General features: G+C 46.8%; 1 protein-coding gene across 1 annotated transcript; it reads right to left on the bottom strand.

Annotated features, from left to right (window-relative positions):
* Positions 1–4,798: 4,798 nt before the first annotated feature.
* Positions 4,799–11,664, bottom strand: LOC123483009 (netrin receptor unc-5 homolog). Its single transcript, XM_045212274.1, has 3 exons — positions 11,504–11,664; positions 5,483–5,586; positions 4,799–4,843 (listed from the first exon to the last, which is right to left on the bottom strand). Exons 1-3 carry the CDS (start codon positions 11,661–11,663, stop codon positions 4,799–4,801), a joined length of 309 nt encoding a protein of 102 aa, XP_045068209.1. The 5' UTR covers position 11,664.
* Between the last annotated feature and the right edge of the window lie 10,903 nt (positions 11,665–22,567).

The following is a 22,567-nucleotide window of genomic DNA, read 5'->3' as shown; positions in this document are numbered from 1 at the left end:
AGAGCGCTGGTCTAAAGTAGTGCACTAATGACTAGGGCCCACAGAGCTCTGGTCTAAAGTAGTGCACTAATGACTAGGGCCCACAGAGCTCTGGTCTAAAGTAGTGTGCTAATGACTAGGGCCCACAGAGCTCTGGTCAAAAGTAGTACACTAATGACTAGAGCCCACAGAGCTCTGGTCTAAAGTAGTGCACTAATGACTAGGGCCCACAGAGCTCTGGTCAAAAGTAGTGCACTAATGACTAGGGCCCACAGAGCTCTGGTCAAAAGTAGTGCACTAATGACTAGGGCCCACAGAGCTCTGCTCAAACGTAATGCACTAATGACTAGGGTCCACAGAGCTCTGGTCAAAAGTAGTGCACTAATGACTAGGGCCCACAGAGCTCTGGTCAAACGTAATGCACTAATGACTAGGGTCCACAGAGCTCTGGTCAAAAGTAGTGCACTAATGACTAGGGCCCACAGAGCTCTGGTCAAACGTAATGCACTAATGACTAGGGTCCACAGAGCTCTGGTCAAAAGTAGTTTAATTATTCACTCCCAGGCGACTGTGCCACCATGTTGGCTCTGCTGTTAGCATGTAGAGCAGCTTTAGGCTGAGGATCTGAGCAGTAATGGATGCCAGGTCAGTGTTAGTACTGGCTGTACCATGGGAACCCACAGCGGGTTGTAAGGAGGGAATTTGATGTGTGGCATAATGTTAATAAAGGTCAACACCAAGTTTGCTGTTAAATTCAATTTCCCATCAACATCTCTGCCTCCTGGGGGCCACATGGGAGGGTTGGGATAGATACTGGAAGATACCAGGTTGTTTATGTTACAGTTGTTGTGGAGGTTGTGGAGGTGTAGCAACGTGCTAACTAAACAGGGTTATTGAGGTGTAGCAACGTGCTAACTAAACAGGGTTGTGGAGGTGTGGCAACGTGCTAACTAAACAGGGTTATTGAGGTGTAGCAACGTGCTAACTAAACAGGGTTGTGGAGGTGTGGCAACGTGCTAACTAAACAGGGTTGTGGAGGTGTGGCAACGTGCTAACTAAACAGGGTTATTGAGGTGTAGCAACGTGCTAACTAAACAGGGTTGTGGAGGTGTAGCAACGTGCTAACTAAACAGGGTTGTGGAGGTGTGGCAACGTGCTAACTAAACAGGGTTGTGGAGGTGTAGCAACGTGCTAACTAAACAGGGTTGTGGAGGTGTAGCAACGTGCTAACTAAACAGGGTTGTGGAGGTTTGGCAACGTGCTAACTAAACAGGGTTGTGGAGGTGTAGCAACGTGCTAACTAAACAGGGTTGTGGAGGTGTAGCAACGTGCTAACTAAACAGGGTTGTGGAGGTGTAGCAACGTGCTAACTAAACAGGGTTGTGGAGGTTTGGCAACGTGCTAACTAAACAGGGTGGTGGAGGTGTAGCAACGTGCTAACTAAACAGGGTTGTGGAGGTTTGGCAGCGTGCTAACTAAACAGGGTTGTGGAGGTGTGGCAGCGTGCTAACTAAACAGGGTTGTGGAGGTGTGGCAACGTGCTAACTAAACAGGGTTGTGGAGGTGTGTGTGTGTGTGTGTGTGTGTGTGTGTGTGTGTGTGTGTGTGTGTGTGTGTGTGTGTGTGTGTGTGTGTGTGATTGAGAAGCTCACAGGGGCCTTCCACTCAATCACAACATAATCAAAATTCTCAGCACAACTTGTGTTACTTTGGAATGGTTTTAAGTTCCCAATCGTATGTGGACAAACCTCTGTTACCTATGGGGACAAAGCATTGACCCGGTCTGCCCTGGTGTGTGTGTGTGTGTGTGTGTGTGTGTGTGTCTGTCTGTGTGTGTCTGTCTGTGTGTGTCTGTCTGTGTGTGTCTGTCTGTGTGTGTCTGTCTGTGTGTGTCTGTGTACGTATCTCTGTGTGTGCATACCGTAGACCAGCACGGTGGCAGAGGAGCTCTTGCGTCGAGCCACAATGTTCTTGGCCACGCAGGTGTAGTTGGCCGTGTCCGCCAGCCTAGCCTGTTTGATGATCAGATTACGGTCCGCAGTCACCAAGAAATTGGGGTCGCTTACCGGGTCGATCACATGCTCGTTCCTCTGCCACTCCACCTGAAAAAAAAAACAGAAGCTTCAAAGAACTGTGTGTGTTTTCATGATCACAACCTGGGACCCTCCTGTCCCTGTTCCCTGTCCCCATCCCCTGTCCCCTGTCCCCTGTCCCCTGTCCCCTGACCCCATCCCCTGTCCCCATCCCTGTCCCCTGTTCCCTGTCCCCATCCCCTGTCCCCTGACCCCATCCCCTGTCCCCATCCCCTGTCCCCTGACCCATCCCCTGTCCCCTGTCCCCTGTCCCCATCCCCTGTCCATGTCCCTGTCCCCTGTCCCCATCCCCTGTCCATGTCCCTGTCCCCTGTCCCCATCCCCTGCCCTGGGACATACATAGGGATAAGAATGTCCCCATCCCCTGCCCTGAGGACTGTGGGACCCCTGGGGGGGATACCATTATTACATTCACAGACAGGGGGAAGGTATTCGGTAAATCATTTCAGAGGTAGATAAACATTGTGACTTCTAGATACATGTAGCTATGTCTCTGTTTGTAAGGTTATGTCCAGTCTAATAATTGTGTTTCTCTGAGTGATCCCTTTCCCTTCTCCAAGTAGCTAGCAGAACTGCTGCTGCTCCATTCCATCCCTATTCTATTAGAGTAGCTAGCATCTCTCCTGTTCCTCTTCAGTCCCTGTGACCTGTCAGACTATCTTCTTCTAGATGTTTCTCTGCCACACTCTGTCCATGTGCTGTGTCCCCACTGACTTCCTCCGACTACCTCTGGTCCTATTGCTAACTGTGATGGTCCCCGAACCTTGTTTTCTCCCTCTGCTCTCGGACAGGGGCTAGCTTTCCCCAAATGCTCTCAACTGCTCCTACACACACCTGGCAGAGGCAGGATAACACTGCTGTTTACGTTCTGTCCTCTGGCTAGCTAGCTAGCTGTTCTCATGTTGTTGTTGTGAACTCTGTTGGAGTGGCTCTAACAACCGTAATGGTTCTACGCTGTTTTTTTTTTTTTTCTTCTGTTGCTCCAGACTGTGTCTCCAATGGCACCCTAGTCCATATATAGTGCCCTCGTTTTGACCAGGGCCCATAGTAGTGCACTATTTAGGGAATAGGGTGCCATTTAGGAGACAACCTCTGACTGTCCCTGTGCTATCCAACAACAATATGTCTATTCTGCAGCTGGTCCCTACGCTGTCCCACAGACAGTGGTCCCTACGCTGTCCCACAGACAGTGGTCCCTACGCTGTCCCACAGACAGTGGTCCCTACGCTGTCCCACAGACAGTGGTCCCTACGCTGTCCTACAGACAGTGGTCCCTACGCTGTCCCACAGACAGTGGTCCCTACGCTGTCCCACAGACAGTGGTCCCCTACGCTGTCCCACAGACAGTGGTCCCTACGCCTGTCCCACAGACAGTGGTCCCTACGCTGTCCCACAGACAGTGGTCCATACGCTGTCCCACAGACAGTGGTCCCTACGCTGTCCCACAGACAGTGGTCCCTACGCTGTCCCACAGACAGTGGTCCATACGCTGTCCCACAGACAGTGGTCCATACGCTGTCCCACAGACAGTGGTCCCTACGCTGTCCCACAGACAGTGGTCCCTACGTCCCACAGACAGTGGTCCCTACGCTGTCCCACAGACAGTGGTCCCTACGCTGTCCCACAGACAGTGGTCCCTACGCTGTCCTACAGACAGTGGTCCCTGCGCTGTCCTACAGACAGTGGTCCCTACGCTGTCCCACAGACAGTGGTCCCTACGCTGTCCCACAGACAGTGGTCCATACGCTGTCCCACAGACAGTGGTCCCTACGCTGTCCCACAGACAGTGGTCCCTACGCTGTCCCACAGACAGTGGTCCCTCACGCTGTCCCACAGACAGTGGTCCATACGCTGTCCCACAGACAGTGGTCCCTACGCTGTCCCACAGACAGTGGTCCCTACGCTGTCCCACAGAAGCAGTGGTCCCTACGCTGTCCTGACAGACAGTGGTCCCTACGCTGTCCTACAGACAGTGGTCCCTACGCTGTCCCACAGACAGTGGTCTCCTACGCTGTCCCACAGACGGTGAGTCCCTACGCCCTGTCCCACAGACAGTGGTCCCTACGCTGTCCCACAGACAGTGGTCCCTACGTCCCACAGACAGTGGTCCCTACGCTGTCCCACAGACAGTGGTCCCTACGCTGTCCCACAGACAGTGGTCCCTACGCTGTCCCACAGACAGTGGTCCCTACGCTGTCCCACAGACAGTGGTCCCTACGCTGTCCCACAGACAGTGGTCCCTACGCTGTCCCACAGACAGTGGTTCCCTACGCTGTCCCACAGACAGTGGTTCCTACGCTGTCCCACATACAGTGGTCCCTACTTCCTACAGACAGTGGTCCCTACTTCCTACAGACAGTGGTCCCTACGCTGTCCCACAGACAGTGGTCCCTACGCTGTCCCACAGACAGTGGTCCCTACGCTGTCCATAGATAGCTATTCTTCAACTGGTCTGTGCTGTGTGATTAGCTATCGTAACTTCTTCTGCTGATACAATGTATTCCTATAATGTTTCAAAGTAGCTAGCTGTTCCATGTAGTTATTCCCTGTGCTGTCAGAGTAGCTAGCTAGTTGTTCCATGTAATTAGTCCCTGTGCTGTCAGAGTAGCTAGCTAGCTGTTACATGTAGTTATTCCCTGTGCTGTCAGAGTAGCTAGCTAGTTATTCCATGTAGTAAGTCCTTGTGCTGTCTGAGTAGTTGGGGAGGAACCAGTGGTGGACAAACTCTACATGATGGCTGCCAAGAGAGCAGGTGCGATATAGTATAGTTTCTGTGGTGGAGAGTGATGGAGGGATGGAGGGAGGTAGAGGAGGGGGGTGATAGAGAAAGAAGGAGAGGGGGAGTTGGAGACACAGAGAGAGAAAGAGAGAGAAGGAAGAGGGAGAGAAAGTCTGAGAAAAAGAGAGCGCAAGAGAGGTAGCTGCCAGCTAAGTGTGTAGAGCCTGCAGATGTGAGTGTGTAGAGCCTTATTGGAAGGCAGGGACCTCTACCACTCCTTGAAGAGGAGGATGAAGCTTATTGGAAGGCAGGGACCTCTACCACTCCTTGAAGAGGAAGATTAAGCTTATTGGAAGGCAGGGACCTCTCTACCACTCCTTGAAGAGGAGGATGAAGCTTATTGGAAGGCAGGGACCTCTACCACTCCTTGAAGAGGAGGATGAAGCTTATTGGAAGGCAGGGACCTCTACCACTCCTTGAAGAGGAGGATGAAGCTTATTGGAAGGCAGGGACCTCTATACCACTCCTTGAAGAGGAGGATTAAGCCGGCCCATAGACACTGATCTAAGGTCTGGTTGTACATTTCTCTGTGTAGCTTTATGATTGAAGTACATGAGGGGGAGTGAGCAAGTTTACATTTTGGGTAGAAAGGTAGAGAATCAGACCACAGTCCATGTATCCCATCTCTAACCTCAGCTGGTGGTACACCCTCTGGAGGATGACATCGTAACAACACTTCCTGGTTCAACGCTACTTCCTTCCCCATTGGCTCCTCCTCAAAGTTCTTCCTCAGGTCTGAAAGTTGAGAAAACATGAAAATCATCACAACATGAACAAACTGTTTTATTTAAGCGTTATATATCCAGAAAGTCCCATTGAGATCAGAATACCTCTTCTATAAGTGAGCTGGAATATAATAATATATAATAATATAATAATAATATAATAATAATAATAATATAATAAATGTAATAAATAAATATAATAAGCTGGAACATGTAAAACATAAAAACAACAACAACAAAAAAACATGAGAAACATGAAAAAGCTGCATAAGGCTGCTGTCAGTCATAGAAGGGGCTCTGTGTCTGGCCCTGCTGCTGTGATCTTACCTCTGAGTGATGTGGATGTGTGTCTCAGAGGGGGTGGGACAAAGGATGGTTAAATAATCCATTTATTTTTCTTTCTCTTCTTTAAATCACAAACATGTTTTCCTACTCTGGAGATAGCAGATACTGCACAGTGGCTTCTAGTGAGCTGTATCTCTCTCTGTCTCTCTCTCTCTCTCTCTCTCTCTCTCCCTCTCTCTCTCTCTCTCTCTCTCTGTCTCTCTCTCTCTCTCTCTCTCTCTCTCTCTCTGTCTCTGTCTCTGTCTCTGTCTCTGTCTCTCTCTTTCTATGTGAGGGTTAGTCTGTTCCCCTCCTGTCTCTCTCTCTGTGAGGGTTAGTCTGTTCCCCTCCTGTCTCTCTCTCTGTGAGGGTTAGTCTGTTCCCCTCCTGTATCTCTCTCTGTGAGGGTTAGTCTGTTCCCCTCCTGTATCTCTCTCTGTGAGGGTTAGTCTGTTCCCCTCCTGTCTCTCTCTCTGTGAGGTTACGTCTGCCCCTTCTGTCGCTCTCTGAGCGCTAAGCTGCCCATGATGTCTCTCCCATGAGGGTACAGCTGTCACGCTGATGTATTCCTTAAAGCAGCTGCTTACCCTGTCTCCTGTCCAGACTGATCATGGTTAGAGAAACATTAAGACCTACAGACCTGTCTTCTGTCCAGACTGATCATGGTTAGAGAAACATTAAGACTTACAGACGTGTTATGTCCCTCTCTGTTCTGTTATGTCCCTCTCTGTTCCTCTCTGTTCTGTTATGTCCCTCTCTGTTCTGTTATGTCCCTCTCTGTTCCTCTCTGTTCTGTTATGTCCCTCTCTGTTCTGTTATGTCCCTCTCTGTTCCTCTCTGTTCTGTTATGTCCCTCTCTGTTCTGTTATGTCCCTCTCTGTTCTGTTATGTCCCTCTCTGTTCCTCTCTGTTCTGTTATGTCCCTCTCTGTCCCTCTCTGTTCTGTTATGTCCCTCTCTGTTCTGTTATGTCCCTCTCTGTTCCTCTCTGTTCTGTTATGTCCCTCTCTGTTCCTCTCTGTTCTGTTATGTCCCTCTCTGTTCTGTTATGTCCCTCTCTGTTCCTCTCTGTTCTGTTATGTCCCTCTCTGTCCCTCTCTGTTCTGTTATGTCCCTCTCTGTTCTGTTATGTCCCTCTCTGTTCCTCTCTGTTCTGTTATGTCCCTCTCTGTTCCTCTCTGTTCTGTTATGTCCCTCTCTGTTCCTCTCTGTTATGTCCCTCTCTGTTCCTCTCTGTTCTGTTATGTCCCTCTCTGTTCTGTTATGTCCCTCTCTGTTCTGTTATGTCCCTCTCTGTTCCTCTCTGTTCTGTTATGTCCCTCTCTGTTCTGTTATGTCCCTCTCTGTTCCTCTCTGTTCTGTTATGTCCCTCTCTGTTCCTCTCTGTTCTGTTATGTCCCTCTCTGTTCCTCTCTGTTCTGTCCCTCTCTGTTCCTCTCTGTTCTGTTATGTCCCTCTCTGTTCTGTTATGTCCCTCTCTGTTCCTCTCTGTTCTGTCCCTCTCTGTTCCTCTCTGTTCTGTTATGTCCCTCTCTGTTCCTCTCTGTTCTGTTATGTCCCTCTCTGTTCCTCTCTGTTCTGTTATGTCCCTCTCTGTTCTGTTTTGTTCCTCTCTGTTCTGTTCTGTCCCTCTCTGTTCTGTTATGTCCCTCTCTGTTCCTCTCTGTTCTGTTCTGTCCCTCTCTGTTCCTCTCTGTTCTGTTATGTCCCTCTTTGTTCCTCTCTGTTCTGTTCTGTCCCTCTCTGTTATTTTCTGTTATGTTCCTCTCTGTTATGTTCTGTATGGAATAATGCATATTTATGTGTTAATTAATAGAGGGGGAAACAATAAAAACCCCAGACGTAAACTGTTTTTGAGGCCGTGGCGGGGTATGGTGGATGTCTCTCTCTCTACTTGATATTTCAATTCAATGTAAGGGCTTTATTCCAAAGCAAGTGAAATAGATAACAAACAAAAGTGAAATGAAAAAATAAAAAAATAACAGTAAATATTAGTTCCAAAAGAATAAAGACATTTCAAATGTCATATTATGTATATATACAGTGTTGTAACGATGTGCAAATAGTTAAAGTACAAAAGGGAAAATAAATAAACATAAATATGGGTTGTATTTACAATGGTGTTTGTTCTTCACTGGTTGCCCTTTTCTTGTGGCAACAGGTCACAAATCTTGCAGCTGTGATGGCACACTGTGGTTTTTCACCCAGTAGATAAGGGAGTTTATCAAAATTGGGTTTGTTTTCAAATTATTTGTGGATCTCTGTAATCTGAGGGAAATATGTGTTTCTAATATGGTCATACATTTGGCAGGAGGTTAGGAAGTGCAGCTCAGTTTCCACCTCATTTTGTAGGCAGTGTGCACATAGCCTGTCTTCTCTTGAGAGCCAGGTCTGCCTACGGCGACCTTTCTCAATAGCAAGGCTATACTCACTGAGTCTGCTTTCCTTAATTTTGGGTCAGTCACGGTGGTCAGGCATTCTGCCACTGTGTACTCTCTGTTAAGGGACAAATAGCATTCTAGTTTGCACAGTTTTTTTGTTAATTCTTTCCAATGTGTCAAGTAATTCTCTTTTTGTTTTCTCATGATTTGGTTGGGTCTAATTGTGTTGTTGTCCTGGGGCTCTGTGGGGTCTGTTTGTGTTTGTGAACAGAGCCCCAGGACCAGCTTGCTTAGGGGACTCTTCTCCAGGTTCATCTCTCTGTAGGTGATGGATTTATTATGGAAGGTTTGGGAATCGCTTCCTTTTAGGTGGTTGTAGAATTTAACAGCTCTTTTCTGGATTTTGATAATTAGCGGGTATCGGCCTAATTCTGCTCTGCATGCATTATTTTGTGTTTTACGTTGTACACAGGAAATACTTTTGCAGAATTCTGCATGCAGAGTCTCAATTTGGTGTTTGCGGATCCCAGACCTCACAACCATAAAGGGCAATGGGTTCTATAACTAATTCAAGTATTTTAAGCCAGATCCTAATTGGTATCTCAAATTTTATGTTTATGTTGCCTTGTCTCTCAGATCGTTCACAGCTTTGTGGAAGTTACCTGTGGCGCTGATGTTTAGGCTGAGGTATGTATAGGTTTTTGTGTGCTCTAGGGCAACAGTGTCTAGATGGAATTTGTATTTGTTGTCCTGGCAACTGGACCTTTTTTGGAACACCATTATTTTTTTCTTACTGATATGTACTGTCAGGGCCCAGATCTGAGAGAATATGTGCAGAATATCTAGGTGCTGCTGTAGGCCCTCCTTGGTTGGGGACAGAAGCACCAGATCATCAGCAAACAGTAGACATTTGACTTCAGATTCTAGTAGGTTGAGGCCGGGTGCTGCAGACTGTTCTAGTGCCCTCACCAATTCGTTGAAATATAATTTATGTTGAAGAGGGTGGGGCTTAAACTGCATCCCTGTCTCACCCCATGGCCCTGTGGAAATAAATGTGTGTGTTTTTTTTGACAATTTTAACCACAGACTGTTTGTTTGTGTACGTGGATTTTATAATGTTGTATGTTTTTCCCCCAACCCCACTTTCCATCAATTTGTATAGCAGACCCTCATGCCAAATTGAGTCAAAAGCTTTTTTGAAGTCAACAAAGCATGAGAAGACTTTGCCTTTTATTTTATTTTTATTTTTATTTTATTTCACCTTTATTTAACCAGGTAAGCCAATTGAGAACAAGTTCTCATTTACAACTGCGACCTGGCCAAGATAAAGCAAAGCAGTGCGATAAAAACAACAACACAGAGTTACATATGGGGTAAAACAAAACATAAAGTCAAAAATACAACAGAAAATATATATATATACAGTGTGTGCAAATGTAGCAAGTTATGGAGGTAAGGCAATAAATAGGGTATAGTGCAAAATAATTACAATTAGTATTAACACTGGAATGATAGATGTGCAAGAGATTATGTGCAAATAGAGATACTGGGGTGCAAATGAGCAAAATAAATAACAATATGGGGATGAGGTAGTTGGGTGGGCTAATTTCAGAATGGCTGTGTACAGGTGCAGTGATCGGTAAGCTGCTCTGACAACTGATGCTTAAAGTTAGTGAGGGAGATAAGTGTCTCCAGCTTCAGAGATTTTTGGAGTGATAGCCTTCCTTCTTCAAGATCCCTTTTACCCTGTTAAAATCTCCCACTTTACCACCACCAAAGCACCCCCAGACCATCACATTGCCTGCACCATGCTTGACAGATGGTATCAAGCACTCCTCCAGCATCTTTTCATTTGGTCTGCGTCTCACAAATGTTTTTCTTTGTGATCTGAAAACCTCAAACTTCGATTTGTCTGTCCATAACACTTTTTTTCCAAGCTTCCTCTGTCCAGTGTCTGTGTTCTTTTGCCCATCTGAATATTTTCTTTTTATTGGGCAGTCTGAGATATGGCTTTTTCTTTGCAACTCTGCCTAGAAGGTCAGCATCCCGGAGTTGCCTCTTCACTGTTGACGTTGAGACTGAGGTTTTGCGGGTACTATTTAATGAAGCTGCCAGTTGAGGAACTGTGAGGCGTCTGGTCTGTTTCTCAAGCTAGACACTAATGTATTTGTCCTCTTGCTCGATTGTGCACCGGGGCCTCCCACTCCTCTTTCTATTCTGGTTAGAGCCAGTTTGCGCTGTTCAACACAGTGTTGTACGAGATCTTCAGTTTCTTGGCAATTTCTCGCATGGCATAGCCTTCATTTCTCAGAACAAGAATAGACTGACGAGTTATATATTTTCCTTTATTACTTTCCAACCCCACCACCCCTTCCCTAATTGGAGTAAACTAGTGAACAACAACGCTTAGGCCTCTACTTCCAGCTTATACATACTATATACATTTTATGGAAACAGTCAATTTTACAATAATTCTATTTTGTTTGTTTTTACTCCTGAACTTCCCCAACCCTCAACCCCTCCGATCATTTTCATGATGTCCATCCGGTTTGCTTCTATATGCCATATCTTTCTAACTGTGCTCTTTCACAAAAGCTCTCAACCTATAACCTATATACTTAATATGGACAGAGTATGCTTACATTATTAGTTATCTTGTTGTTATTGGTTGTTGTTAGATGTTATTAGTCCCATCCTTCAAGTCCATTCAACACCTCCCATCTATCTCTTAACACCATCTATATTGGATTTCTATTTGCCATATATTTTTCAACTGTGATGTTTTACAAAAGTTCTGAACCTTTCTATTCTCATAGTTTCTACAGATTGTAAATTAAAGATAAACATTTTTGCTAAAAGTATTATTATATTGACTCTGACTTTTCAAATCTGTCCTTACATACCCAATATCTTATGACAGTGATTATCTGTGTCTGTACTCACATGCGATGCCTTATGGCTCTTCTAGGTAACTTATTATTATTATGATATTATATCTGTGTCTGTACTTACAGACGATCCTGACATACAGTATGCTTTATTTCAGAGTAAAACTTTAAACCGATCCTGACAGTATGCTTTATTTCAGAGTAAAACTTTAAAGCGATCCTGACATATGCTTTATTTCAGAGTAATACTTACAGGCGATCCTGACGTATGCTTTATTTCTGAGTAATACTTACAGGCGATCCTGACATATGCTTTATTTCTGAGTAATACTTACAGGCGATCCTGACATATGCCTTTTGGCTCTTCTGGGTTCCCGTAGTGCTCCAGGCGACACACTGGCACCAGTAGTCGTCCAGACCAAAGATCTTCTCAACCTGCTGTCTGGAGATGTCGATCTGCACCTGCATGATGGGCAGACCTGCAACACAGACCATAGAGACCACAGTTAGGACTGTCTAGAGGTAGGATACATAGACCAGTCAGACCTGCAACACAGACCATAGAGACCACAGTTAGGACTGTCTAGAGGTAGGATACATAGACCAGTCAGACCTGCAACACAGACCATAGAGACTACAGTTAGGACTGTCTAGAGGTAGGATACATAGACCAGTCAGACCTGCAACACAGACCATAGAGACCACTGTCAGGACAAACACTAGAGGCATAGGTCTAGTTCAGGATTTAGAAGGAGTTCAGATTCAGTCGTTAAGCCACACAGTCCACTGTCAGGACACATACCATGGGTAGGATACAGGATAGAGTCAGGAGACAGTAGGACACAGACCATAGGTAGGATACAGGATAGAGTCAGGAGACACAGACCATAGGGTAGGATACAAGATAGAGTCAGGAGACTGACCATAGGTAGGATACAGGATAAAGTCAGGAGATAGTAGGACACAGAATAGAGTCAGGAGACAGTAGGAAACAGACCATAGGTAGGATACAGGATAGAGTCAGGAGACACAGACCATAGGTAGGATACAGGATAGAGTCAGGAGACACAGACCATAGGTAGGATACAGGATAGAGTCAGGAGACACAGACCATAGGTAGGATACAGGATAGAGTCAGGAGACACAGACCATAGGTAGGATACAGGATAGAGTCAGGAGACACAGACCATAGGTAGGATACAGGATAGAGTCAGGAGACACAGACCATAGGTAGGATACAGGATAGAGTCAGGAGACACAGACCATAGGGTAGGATACAGGATAGAGTCAGGAGACACAGACCATAGGTAGGATACAGGATAGAGTCAGGAGACACAGACCATAGGTAGGATACAGGATAGAGTCAGGAGACACAGACCATAGGTAGGATACAGGATAGAGTCAGGAGACAGTAGGACACAGACCATAGGTAGGATACAGGATAGAGTCAGGAGACACAGACCATAGGTAGAATACAGGATAGAGTCAGGAGACAGTTTCCACATCTTACATCTTACATTTTAGTCATTTAGCAGAAGCTCTTATCCAGAGCGACTTACAGTTAGTGAGTGCATACATTTTTCATACTGGTCCCCCGTGGGAATCGAACCCACAACCCTGGCGATGCAAGCACCATGCTCTACCAACTGAGCTACAGGGGACCTACCAAAGGTAACTACATCTACAGCCAGAACTGAGGTCTATATAGAATCCATCTAGAGACAGAACTGAGGTCTATATAGAATCCATCTAGAACCAGAACTGAGGTCTATATAGAATCCATCTAGAACCAGAACTGAGGTCTATATAGAATCCATCTAGAACCAGAACTGAGGTCTATATAGAATCCATCTAGAACCAGAACTGAGGTCTATATAGAATCCATCTAGAACCAGAACTGAGGTCTATATAGAATCCATCTAGAACCAGAACTGAGGTCTATATAGAATCCATCTAGAGACAGAACTGAGGTCTATATAGAATCCATCTAGAACCAGAACTGAGGTCTATATAGAATCCATCTAGAACCAGAACTGAGGTCTATATAGAATCCATCTAGAGACAGAACTGAGGTCTATATAGAATCCATCTAGAGACAGAACTGAGGTCTATATAGAATCCATCTAGAACCAGAACTGAGGTCTATATAGAATCCATCTAGAACCAGAACTGAGGTCTATATAGAATCCATCTAGAGACAGAACTGAGGTCTATATAGAATCCATCTAGAGACAGAACTGAGGTCTATATAGAATCCATCTAGAGACAGAACTGAGGTCTATATAGAATCCATGTAGAGACAGAACTGAGGTCTGTATAGAATCCATCTAGAACCAGAACTGAGGTCTATATAGAATCCATCTAGAACCAGAACTGAGGTCTATATAGAATCCATCTAGAACCAGAACTGAGGTCTATATAGAATCCATGTAGAGACAGAACTGAGGTCTGTATGGTGTCCACTACACTGAACACAAATATAAATGCAACATGCAACAGTTTCAAAAATGTTACTGAGTTACAGTTCATATAAGGAAATCAGTCAGTTGAAATGAATTCATTAGGCCCTAATCTATGGATTTGACATGATTGGGAATACAGATATGCATCTGTTGGTCACAGATACCTTTAAAAAAAAGTAGCGGCGTGGATCAGAAAACCAGTCAGTATCTGGTGTGACCAGCATTTGCCTCATGCATCTCATTCACATAGAGTTGATCAGGCAGTTGATTGTGGCCTGTGGAATGTTGTCCCAATCCTCTTCAATGGCTGTACGAAGTTGCTGGATATTGGCATGAACTGGACACACTGTCGTACACATCAATCCAGAGCATCCCAAACATGCTCAATGGGTGGCATATCTGGTGAGTATGCAGGCCATGGAAGAACTGGGCCATTTTCAGCTTCCAGGAATTGTGTACAGATCCTTGCGAGATGGGGCCGTGCATTATCATGCTGAAACATGAGGTGATGGCGGCGGATGAATGGACAGTGGGCCTCAGGATCTCGTCACGGTATCTCTGTGCATTCAAATTGCCATTGATAAAATGCAATTGCTTTCGTTGTCCGTAGTTACGCCTGCCCATACCCTAATCCCACCGCTAACATGGGACACTCTGTTCACAACGCTGACATCAGGAAACCGCTCGTCCACACGACACCATACACGCTGTCTGCCATCTGCCCGGTACAGTTGAAACCGGGATTCATCCGTGAAGAGCACACTTCTCCAGCATGCCAGTGACCATCGAAGGTGATCATTTGCCCACTGAAGTCGGTTACGACGCAGAATTGGTGAGGACGACGAGCTTCCCAGAGGCGGCTTCCGACAGTTTGTACCGAAAATCTTCAGTTGTGAGCTTCCCAGAAGCCAGTGAGAACCCAGTTTTATCAGCTGTCCGGGTGGCTGGTCTCAGACGATCCAGAAGAAGCCGGACGTGGAAGTCCTGGGCTGCCGTGGTCTGCTGTTGTGATGCCGGTTGGACGTACTGACAAATTCTATAAAATGGCTTATGGTAGAGAAATCGATTTTCAATTCTCTGGCAACAGCTCTGGTGGACATTCCTACAGTCAGCAACTACAGTACATCTACAGCCAGAACTGAGGTCTATGTAGACTCAACTACATCTAGAGCCAGAACTGAGGTCTATGTAGACTCAACTACATCTAGAGCCAGAACTGAGTGCTGCAAACTTGGTTTGAGGGGAGAACATTGCAATGGCCGCCAGCAAATAAGGATTAATTTAAAACAGGCCCCCCCCCCCCAAAAAAAAAAAAATACAATAACAAACAAGCCCAACTCCTGAAGGGGTCGTTAATTAGGGAGCTGAAGAGATGTCATTTTGGGGGGGTGGTAATCCAGACAGTTAAAACACTGCTGCTGTCAGTTGGTTTAAAGAGATGAAACACAGCAGAACGAACAGCCACTTTACTGCTCCATGTTTAAATCAATGGGTTATATTCTTTAAGAACCAACGGGTATCATTTTAGAAATGACATTTCTGTTTTGTCACACAAGTACTTGACAAATAGTGATTTATTTATAAGCCCATCTGGGACTGGGCAACAAATGGTGTATGACACTGAACATAAAACAAATAAATCAATCAAATCAATCCCCGATTGAACAGCAGGAAATATCCCAGACTGTGCCTTTAATCTTGGTAGGAGACTGTTTCCCTCGACAGCATCTCTGCTACATGGTTGATTAAAGTACCCTATTCCCAGTGTAGCACACTACTTTAGACCGGAGCCTATAGGGAAGTGTGATATGCCTTTACTGCTGGAAGTGTGGTCTTTCTCAGTAGGAGATCACTCTGACCTCTAATGAACTGTCTCCGTGCTACAACATTGATTAGAGAGAAAAAAGTGACAGTTGATGTGAGTTGTGTATTTTCTGTCTGGATTACAGTGGAAGATCTAATGTTATATGGAAGTCAACCAAAACAGAAAATGATCTGAGATAGAAACTTAGAAAAGGTGTATAAATCAACTAAGCCAACCTAAAGCAGTATTGTGTTGTGATAGTAAAGCCTTGTTCTCTTAGGTTGAGTACCAAATTACACCCTATTCCATATTTAGTGCACTTCTTTTGATCAGGGTGCACAGGGTTCTGTTCAAAATTAGTGTACTATCTAGGGAATATGGTTGCATTTAGGACGCATAATTGTTTGTTGTTTCATGAAATCCAATTATTCATTTCATTTTCTCTTGACCTTTAGATGGACCCCAAAAGCCAATGGTATTTTCTGTATATTGAGAAATGACCTTGACTGACTCCATCTCTCTCTCCATCTCTTTCTTTCTTTCTCTCTCTCTCTCTCTCTCTCTCTCTCTCTCTCTCTCTCTCTCTCTCTCTCTCTCTCTCTCTCTCTCTCCATCTCTTTCTCTCTCTCTCTCTCTTTCTCTCTCTCTCTCTCTCTCTCTCTCTCTCTCTCTCTCTCTCTCTTTCTCTCTCTCTCTCTCTCTCTCTCTGCATCTCTTTTTCTCTCTCTCTCTCCATCTCTTTCTCTCTCTCTCTCTCTCTCTCTCTCTCTCTCTCTCTCTCTCTCTCTCTTTCTCTCTCTCTCTCTCTCTCTCTCTCTCTGCATCTCTTTCTCTCTCTCTCTCTTTCTCTCTCTCTCTCTCTCTCTCTCTCTCTCTCTCTCTCTCTCTCTCTCTCTCTCTCTCTCTCTCTCTCTCTCTCTCTCTCTCTCTCTCTCTCTCTCTCTCTGCCCTCTCCGTCTCTCTCTCTCTGTCATGTTTCCTCTCTTCTTCTGTGTGATCTCTCCTCTCCAGGGCGCAGAGAGAGAGAGAGGTGGAGAACCTCTCATAGACGACCAGGCAACATGAAGCATCCTCCCCATCTCCCCACTATGCTTCACTAAACTAGAGGACAATATAACATAGACCACTTCTCCCCTACTGTATGTTACACTAAACATATAGGTCAATATTACAACCACACATCAAGAGTCCATTCAGACCTGTTAAACAAATAGGCCAATATTACAACCACACATCAAGAGTCCATTCAGACCTCTTGAAGATAAGGTAATCTGGGCTTGAAAAACATGATTTCCCCTTTAAGGATCCAACACCGTATTCAATAAACCACATGGGACCATAGATGAATGCAGTCTGTTGACGTTTTTCTAGACTAGATGTTAGGTACTGAATGTCTCTAGCATTTAGCTGAAAGACTTACTGACACTCTGACAAAACAGACAGGCTCCCCTCCAACATCCAACATCCAACACTTGACACACACACACACACACACACACACACACACGCACACACACACACACACTTGAGCTGTTTGAGGGCCATCTTTCCAGCTCTCATCTGAAGCTGCTTGGAGCCTGTCTCATAAGTGCCACCCATCAAGACCACCCTATATGGTAATTACTGTGTTCCCTAGCGGTAAACGGTTGTGGTGTTGATACCGGATATTCACTGGACCAAACTGGGAGGCCTTTTGGCAACAATTTGAGACAAATTATGTTTGGATCAGTGAGGGGCTTTTACACACACACACACACACACACACACACACACACACACACACACACACACACACACACACACACACACACACACACACACACACACACACACAGTTGTGTTCTGGGCTGTCTGAGAGGAGAGGAGAAGAGAGCAGAGAGCATATGTAGCTGGCAGGCAGGCTGAGGTTTGCATCCCAAATGGCACCCTATTCCCTATATAGTGCACTGTTTTTTGACCAGAGCCCTGTGGGCCCCTGAGTGATGAGAGGGTCAGTGGGAGGACCTCACGTGCGTTGGCGTTAATAGAGTATCTTGTTTCCATGTGATTACCTCCGCAGCACAATCAGCCCGGTGGGGTGTGTGTGTGTGTGTGTGTGTGTGTGTGTGTGTGTGTGTGTGTCTGTGTGTGCAGCACAATCCATATGTCTATTGTCTCTAGGCTTAATTAAACATCCTTCTTTAACCTGTAACCTCCCCTTCATCTACACTGATTGAAGTGGATTTAACAAGTCAATAATCATAGCTTTCACCTGGATTCAGGGTTTAGTGAATGAGTTGTCCCAATGCTTTTAGTTTTTGAAATATTTAGGACTATCTTATTCCTTGCCACCCATTCTGAAACTAACTGCAGCTCTTTGTTAAGTGTTGCAGTCATTTCAGTCGCTGTAGTAGCTGACGTGTATAGTGTTGAGTCATCCGCATACATAGACACACTGTCTTTACTCAAAGCATGTGGCATGTCGTTAGTAAAGATGGAAAAAAAGGAAGGGGCCTAGACAGCTGCCCTGGGGAATTCCTGATTCTACCTGGATTATGTTGGAGGCTTCCATTAAACAACACCCTCTGTGTTCTGTTAGACAGGTAACTCTGTATCCACAATATAGCAGGTGGTGTAAAGCCATAACACATACGTTTTTCCACCAGCAGACTATGATCAATAATGTCAAAAGTCACACTGAAGTCTAACAAAACAGCCCCCACAATCTTTTTATCATCAATTTCTCTCAGCCAATCATCAGTCATTTGTGTAAGTGCTGTGCTTGTTGAATGTCCTTCCCTATAAGCGTGCTGGAAGTCTGTTGTCAATTTGTTTACTGTAAAATAGCATCTCATCTGGTCAAACACAATTTTTCCAATAGTTTACTAAGGGTTGGTAACAGGCTGATTGGTCGGCTATTTGAGCCAGTTAAGGGGGCTTTACTATTCTTAGGTAGGGGAATGACTTTTGCTTCCCTCCAGGCCTGAGGGAACACACTTTCTAGTAGGCTTAAATTGAAGATTTGGCAAATAGGAGTGGCAATATTGTCTGCTATTATCCTCAGTAATTTTTCATCCAAGTTGTCAGACCCCGGTGGCTTGTCATTGATTTATTTTTAATCACCTCATCCACACTTACTTTACAGAATTCAAAATTACAATGCTTGTGTTTCATCATTTGGTCAGATATACTTGGATGTGTAGGGTCAGTGTTTGTTGCTGGCATGTCAGTATGTGTAACTATTACCATAGAGACAGTGGTATGTGTCTCTGGTCCATAATGTTACCAGTCTACCATCCATATAGAGACAGTGGTATGTGTCTCTGGTCCATAATGTTACCAGTCTCCCATCCCTATAGAGACAGTGGTATGTGTCTCTGGTCCATAATGTTACCAGTCTCCCATCCCTATAGAGACAGTGGTATGTGTCTCTGGTCCATAATGTTACCAGTCTACCATCCATATAGATGCTCTGATAAAAGGAGCAGCCAACAAGTGTCAGGAGTCTGGATGCTCTCGTCCTGCTTCTTGACTCTAAGCCAATCAGATGGGTTATTCACACATATATGTTCTCCATTTAGACGTGTGAAAGAGAAGATAACTCTCTCTCCCTCTCTCTCACTCACTCACTCTCCCTCTCTCTCTCTCTCTCTCTCTCTCTCTCTCTCTCTCTCTCTCTCTCTCTCTCTCTCCCACTGCCCACAGAAAACTCTCTCCTAGTGAGAGGGTGGGACATGAACACACAGTATTGGGCTGTGTAAGGGCTATTTGACCAAGAAGGAGAGTGATGGGGTGCTGCATCAGATGACCTGGCCTCCACAATCACCCGACCTCAACCCAATTGAGATGGTTTGGGATGAGTCGGACGGCAGAGTGAAGGAAAAGCAGCCAACAAGTGCTCAGCATATGTGGGAACTCCTTTGAGACTGTTGGAAAAGCATTACAGGTGAAGCTGGTTGAGAGAATGCCAAGAGTGTGCAAAGCTGTCATCAAGGCAAAGGGTGGCTACTTTGAAGAATCTCTAATATAAAATATATTTTGATTTGTTTAACACTTTTTTGGTTACTACATGATTCCATACGTGTTATTTCATAGTTTTGATGTCTTCACTATTATTCTACAATATAGAAAATAGTATAAAGAAAGAAAACCCTTGAATGACTAGGTGTTTGTCCACGTGTTGTGCGCACGTCCATGCTTGTGTGTAAACATCACAGAGGTTCCTAACACAGAGAGTAAACATTATTGGGCTCAATCCCCTGTGAGACGATGGGGTCTTGTTGTCTGGACGGAGCAGAGACGCGAAGACAGGGGATTTATTTTTCTCTCCCTCACTCTTGTTTTTCGCAGGATATGACCTCAATTCCACAGGGGTAATTTGCTTATCAAAGGCAACGAGGGGAACTGGCAGGTTGGCGTGTGTTCATTCTGACCAAGGAAATTCAATTAGTGTGTATCCCTTGGTGTGTGTGTGGGGTCGGCTTGGTGTGTGTTTGTGTGTGTGTGTCTGTCTGTCTTCATCAGGGTGTGTGTAGGGGATTAGGGGTGGCGACTCTACACTGGAGGAACAGGGAGAGGGAGAGTGGAACACGTAGAGGGAGAGTGGAACACGGAGAGGGAGAGTGGAACACGGAGAGGGAGAGTGGAACAGGGAGAGGGAGAGTGGAACAGGGAGAGGGAGAGTGGAACAGGTAGAGGGAGAGTGGAACAGGGAGAGGGAGAGTGGAACACGTAGAGGGAGAGTGGAACAGGGAGAGGGAGAGTGGAACACGTAGAGGGAGAGTGGAACACGGAGAGGGAGAGTGGAACACGTAGAGGGAGAGTGGAACACGGAGAGGGAGAGTGGAACAGGGAGAGGGAGAGTGGAACACGGAGAGGGAGAGTGGAACACGGAGAGGGAGAGTGGAACAGGGAGAGGGAGAGTGGAACACGTAGAGGGAGAGTGGAACAGGGAGAGGGAGAGTGGAACAGGGAGAGGGAGAGTGGAACAGGGAAAGGGAGAGCGGAACAGGGAGAGGGAGAGTGGAACAGGGAAAGGGAGAGTGGAACAGGGAGAGGGAGAGTGGAACACGGAGAGGGAGAGTGGAACAGGGAGAGGGAGAGTGGAACACGGAGAGGGAGAGTGGAACAGGGAGAGGGAGAGTGGAACAGGGAGAGGGAGAGTGGAACACGGAGAGGGAGAGTGGAACACGTAGAGGGAGAGTGGAACAGGGAGAGGGAGAGTGGAACAGGGAGAGGGAGAGTGGAACAGGTAGAGGGAGAGTAGAACACGGAGAGGGAGAGTGGAACAGGGAGAGGGAGAGTGGAAGAGGGAGAGGGAGAGTGGAACACGGAGAGGGAGAGTGGAACACGGAGAGGGAGAGTGGAACACGGAGAGGGAGAGTGGAACACGGAGAGGGAGAGTGGAACACGGAGAGGGAGAGTAGAACACGGAGAGGGAGAGTGGAACAGGGAGAGGGAGAGTGGAACACGGAGAGGGAGAGTGGAACAGGGAGAGGGAGAGTGGAACACGGAGAGGGAGAGTGGAACAGGTAGAGGGAGAGTGGAACAGGGAGAGGGAGAGTGGAACACGGAGAGGGAGAGTGGAACAGGGAGAGGGAGAGTGGAACAGGGAGAGGGAGAGTGGAACACGGAGAGGGAGAGTGGAACAGGGAAAGGAGAGTGGAACAGGAAGAGGGAGAGTGGAACACGGAGAGGGAGAGTAGAACACGGAGAGGGGAGAGTGGAACACGTAGAGGGAGAGTGGAACAGGGAGAGGGAGAGTGGAACAGGGAGAGGAAGAGTGGAACAGGTAGAGGGAGAGTGGAACAGGGAGAGGGAGAGTGGAACACGGAGAGGGAGAGTGGAACAGGGAGAGGGAGAGTGGAACAGGGAGAGGGAGAGTGGAACACGTGAGAGGGAGAGTGGAACAGGGAGAGGGAGAGTGGAACAGGAAGAGGGAGAGTGGAACACGTAGAGGGAGAGTGGAACACGGAGAGGGAGAGTGGAACAGGGAGAGGGAGAGTGGAACAGGGAGAGGGAGAGTGGAACACGGAGAGGGAGAGTGGAACACGGAGAGGGAGAGTAGAACACGGAGAGGGAGAGTGGAACAGGGAGAGGGAGAGTGGAACACGGAGAGGGAGAGTGGAACAGGGAGAGGGAGAGTGGAACACGGAGAGGGAGAGTGGAACAGGTAGAGGGAGAGTGGAACAGGGAGAGGGAGAGTGGAACACGGAGAGGGAGAGTGGAACAGGGAGAGGGAGAGTGGAACAGGGAGAGGGAGAGTGGAACACGGAGAGGGAGAGTGGAACAGGGAGAGGGAGAGTGGAACAGGAAGAGGGAGAGTGGAACACGGAGAGGGAGAGTAGAACACGGAGAGGGAGAGTGGAACACGTAGAGGGAGAGTGGAACAGGGAGAGGGAGAGTGGAACAGGGAGAGGGAGAGTGGAACAGGTAGAGGGAGAGTGGAACAGGGAGAGGGAGAGTGGAACACGGAGAGGGAGAGTGGAACAGGGAGAGGGAGAGTGGAACAGGGAGAGGGAGAGTGGAACACGGAGAGGGAGAGTGGAACAGGGAGAGGGAGAGTGGAACAGGAAGAGGGAGAGTGGAACACGTAGAGGGAGAGTGGAACACGGAGAGGGAGAGTGGAACAGGGAGAGGGAGAGTGGAACAGGGAGAGGGAGAGTGGAACACGGAGAGGGAGAGTGGAACAGGGAGAGGGAGAGTGGAACAGGGAGAGGGAGAGTGGAACACGGAGAGGGAGAGTGGAACAGGGAGAGGGAGAGTGGAACAGGAAGAGGGAGAGTGGAACACGTAGAGGGAGAGTGGAACACGGAGAGGGAGAGTGGAACACGGAGAGGGAGAGTGGAACAGGGAGAGGGAGAGTGGAACAGGGAAAGGGAGAGTGGAACACGGAGAGGGAGAGTGGAACACGGAGAGGGAGAGTGGAACAGGGAGAGGGAGAGTGGAACAGGAAGAGGGAGAGTGGAACACGTAGAGGGAGAGTGGAACACGGAGAGGGAGAGTGGAACACGTAGAGGGAGAGTGGAACAGGAAAGGGAGAGTGGAACAGGGAAAGGGAGAGTGGAACAGGGAGAGGGAGAGTGGAACAGGGAGAGGGAGAGTGGAACAGGGAAAGGGAGAGTGGAACAGGGAGAGGGAGAGTGGAACACGGA

This window comes from Coregonus clupeaformis, unplaced genomic scaffold (genome assembly GCF_020615455.1).
Source record: "Coregonus clupeaformis isolate EN_2021a unplaced genomic scaffold, ASM2061545v1 scaf0004, whole genome shotgun sequence".
In the NCBI taxonomy this organism is placed as follows: Eukaryota; Metazoa; Chordata; class Actinopteri; order Salmoniformes; family Salmonidae; genus Coregonus; species Coregonus clupeaformis.
The sequence above is the reverse complement of the archived record's forward strand: the minus strand, read 5'-3'. Positions and strand labels throughout refer to the sequence as shown.

Coding starts and splice junctions, on each gene's coding strand:
- LOC123483009 (XM_045212274.1), bottom strand. CDS start 11,663: ATGGTCTGTGTTGCAGGTCTGCCCATCATGCAGGTGCAGATCGACATC. Junction 5,587..11,503: donor GGCATATGTCAGGATCGCCT/GTAAGTATTACT, acceptor CTCAACTTTCAG/ACCTGAGGAAGAACTTTGAG. Junction 4,844..5,482: donor AGGGTGTACCACCAGCTGAG/GTTAGAGATGGG, acceptor TCTCCACCACAG/AAACTATACTATATCGCACC.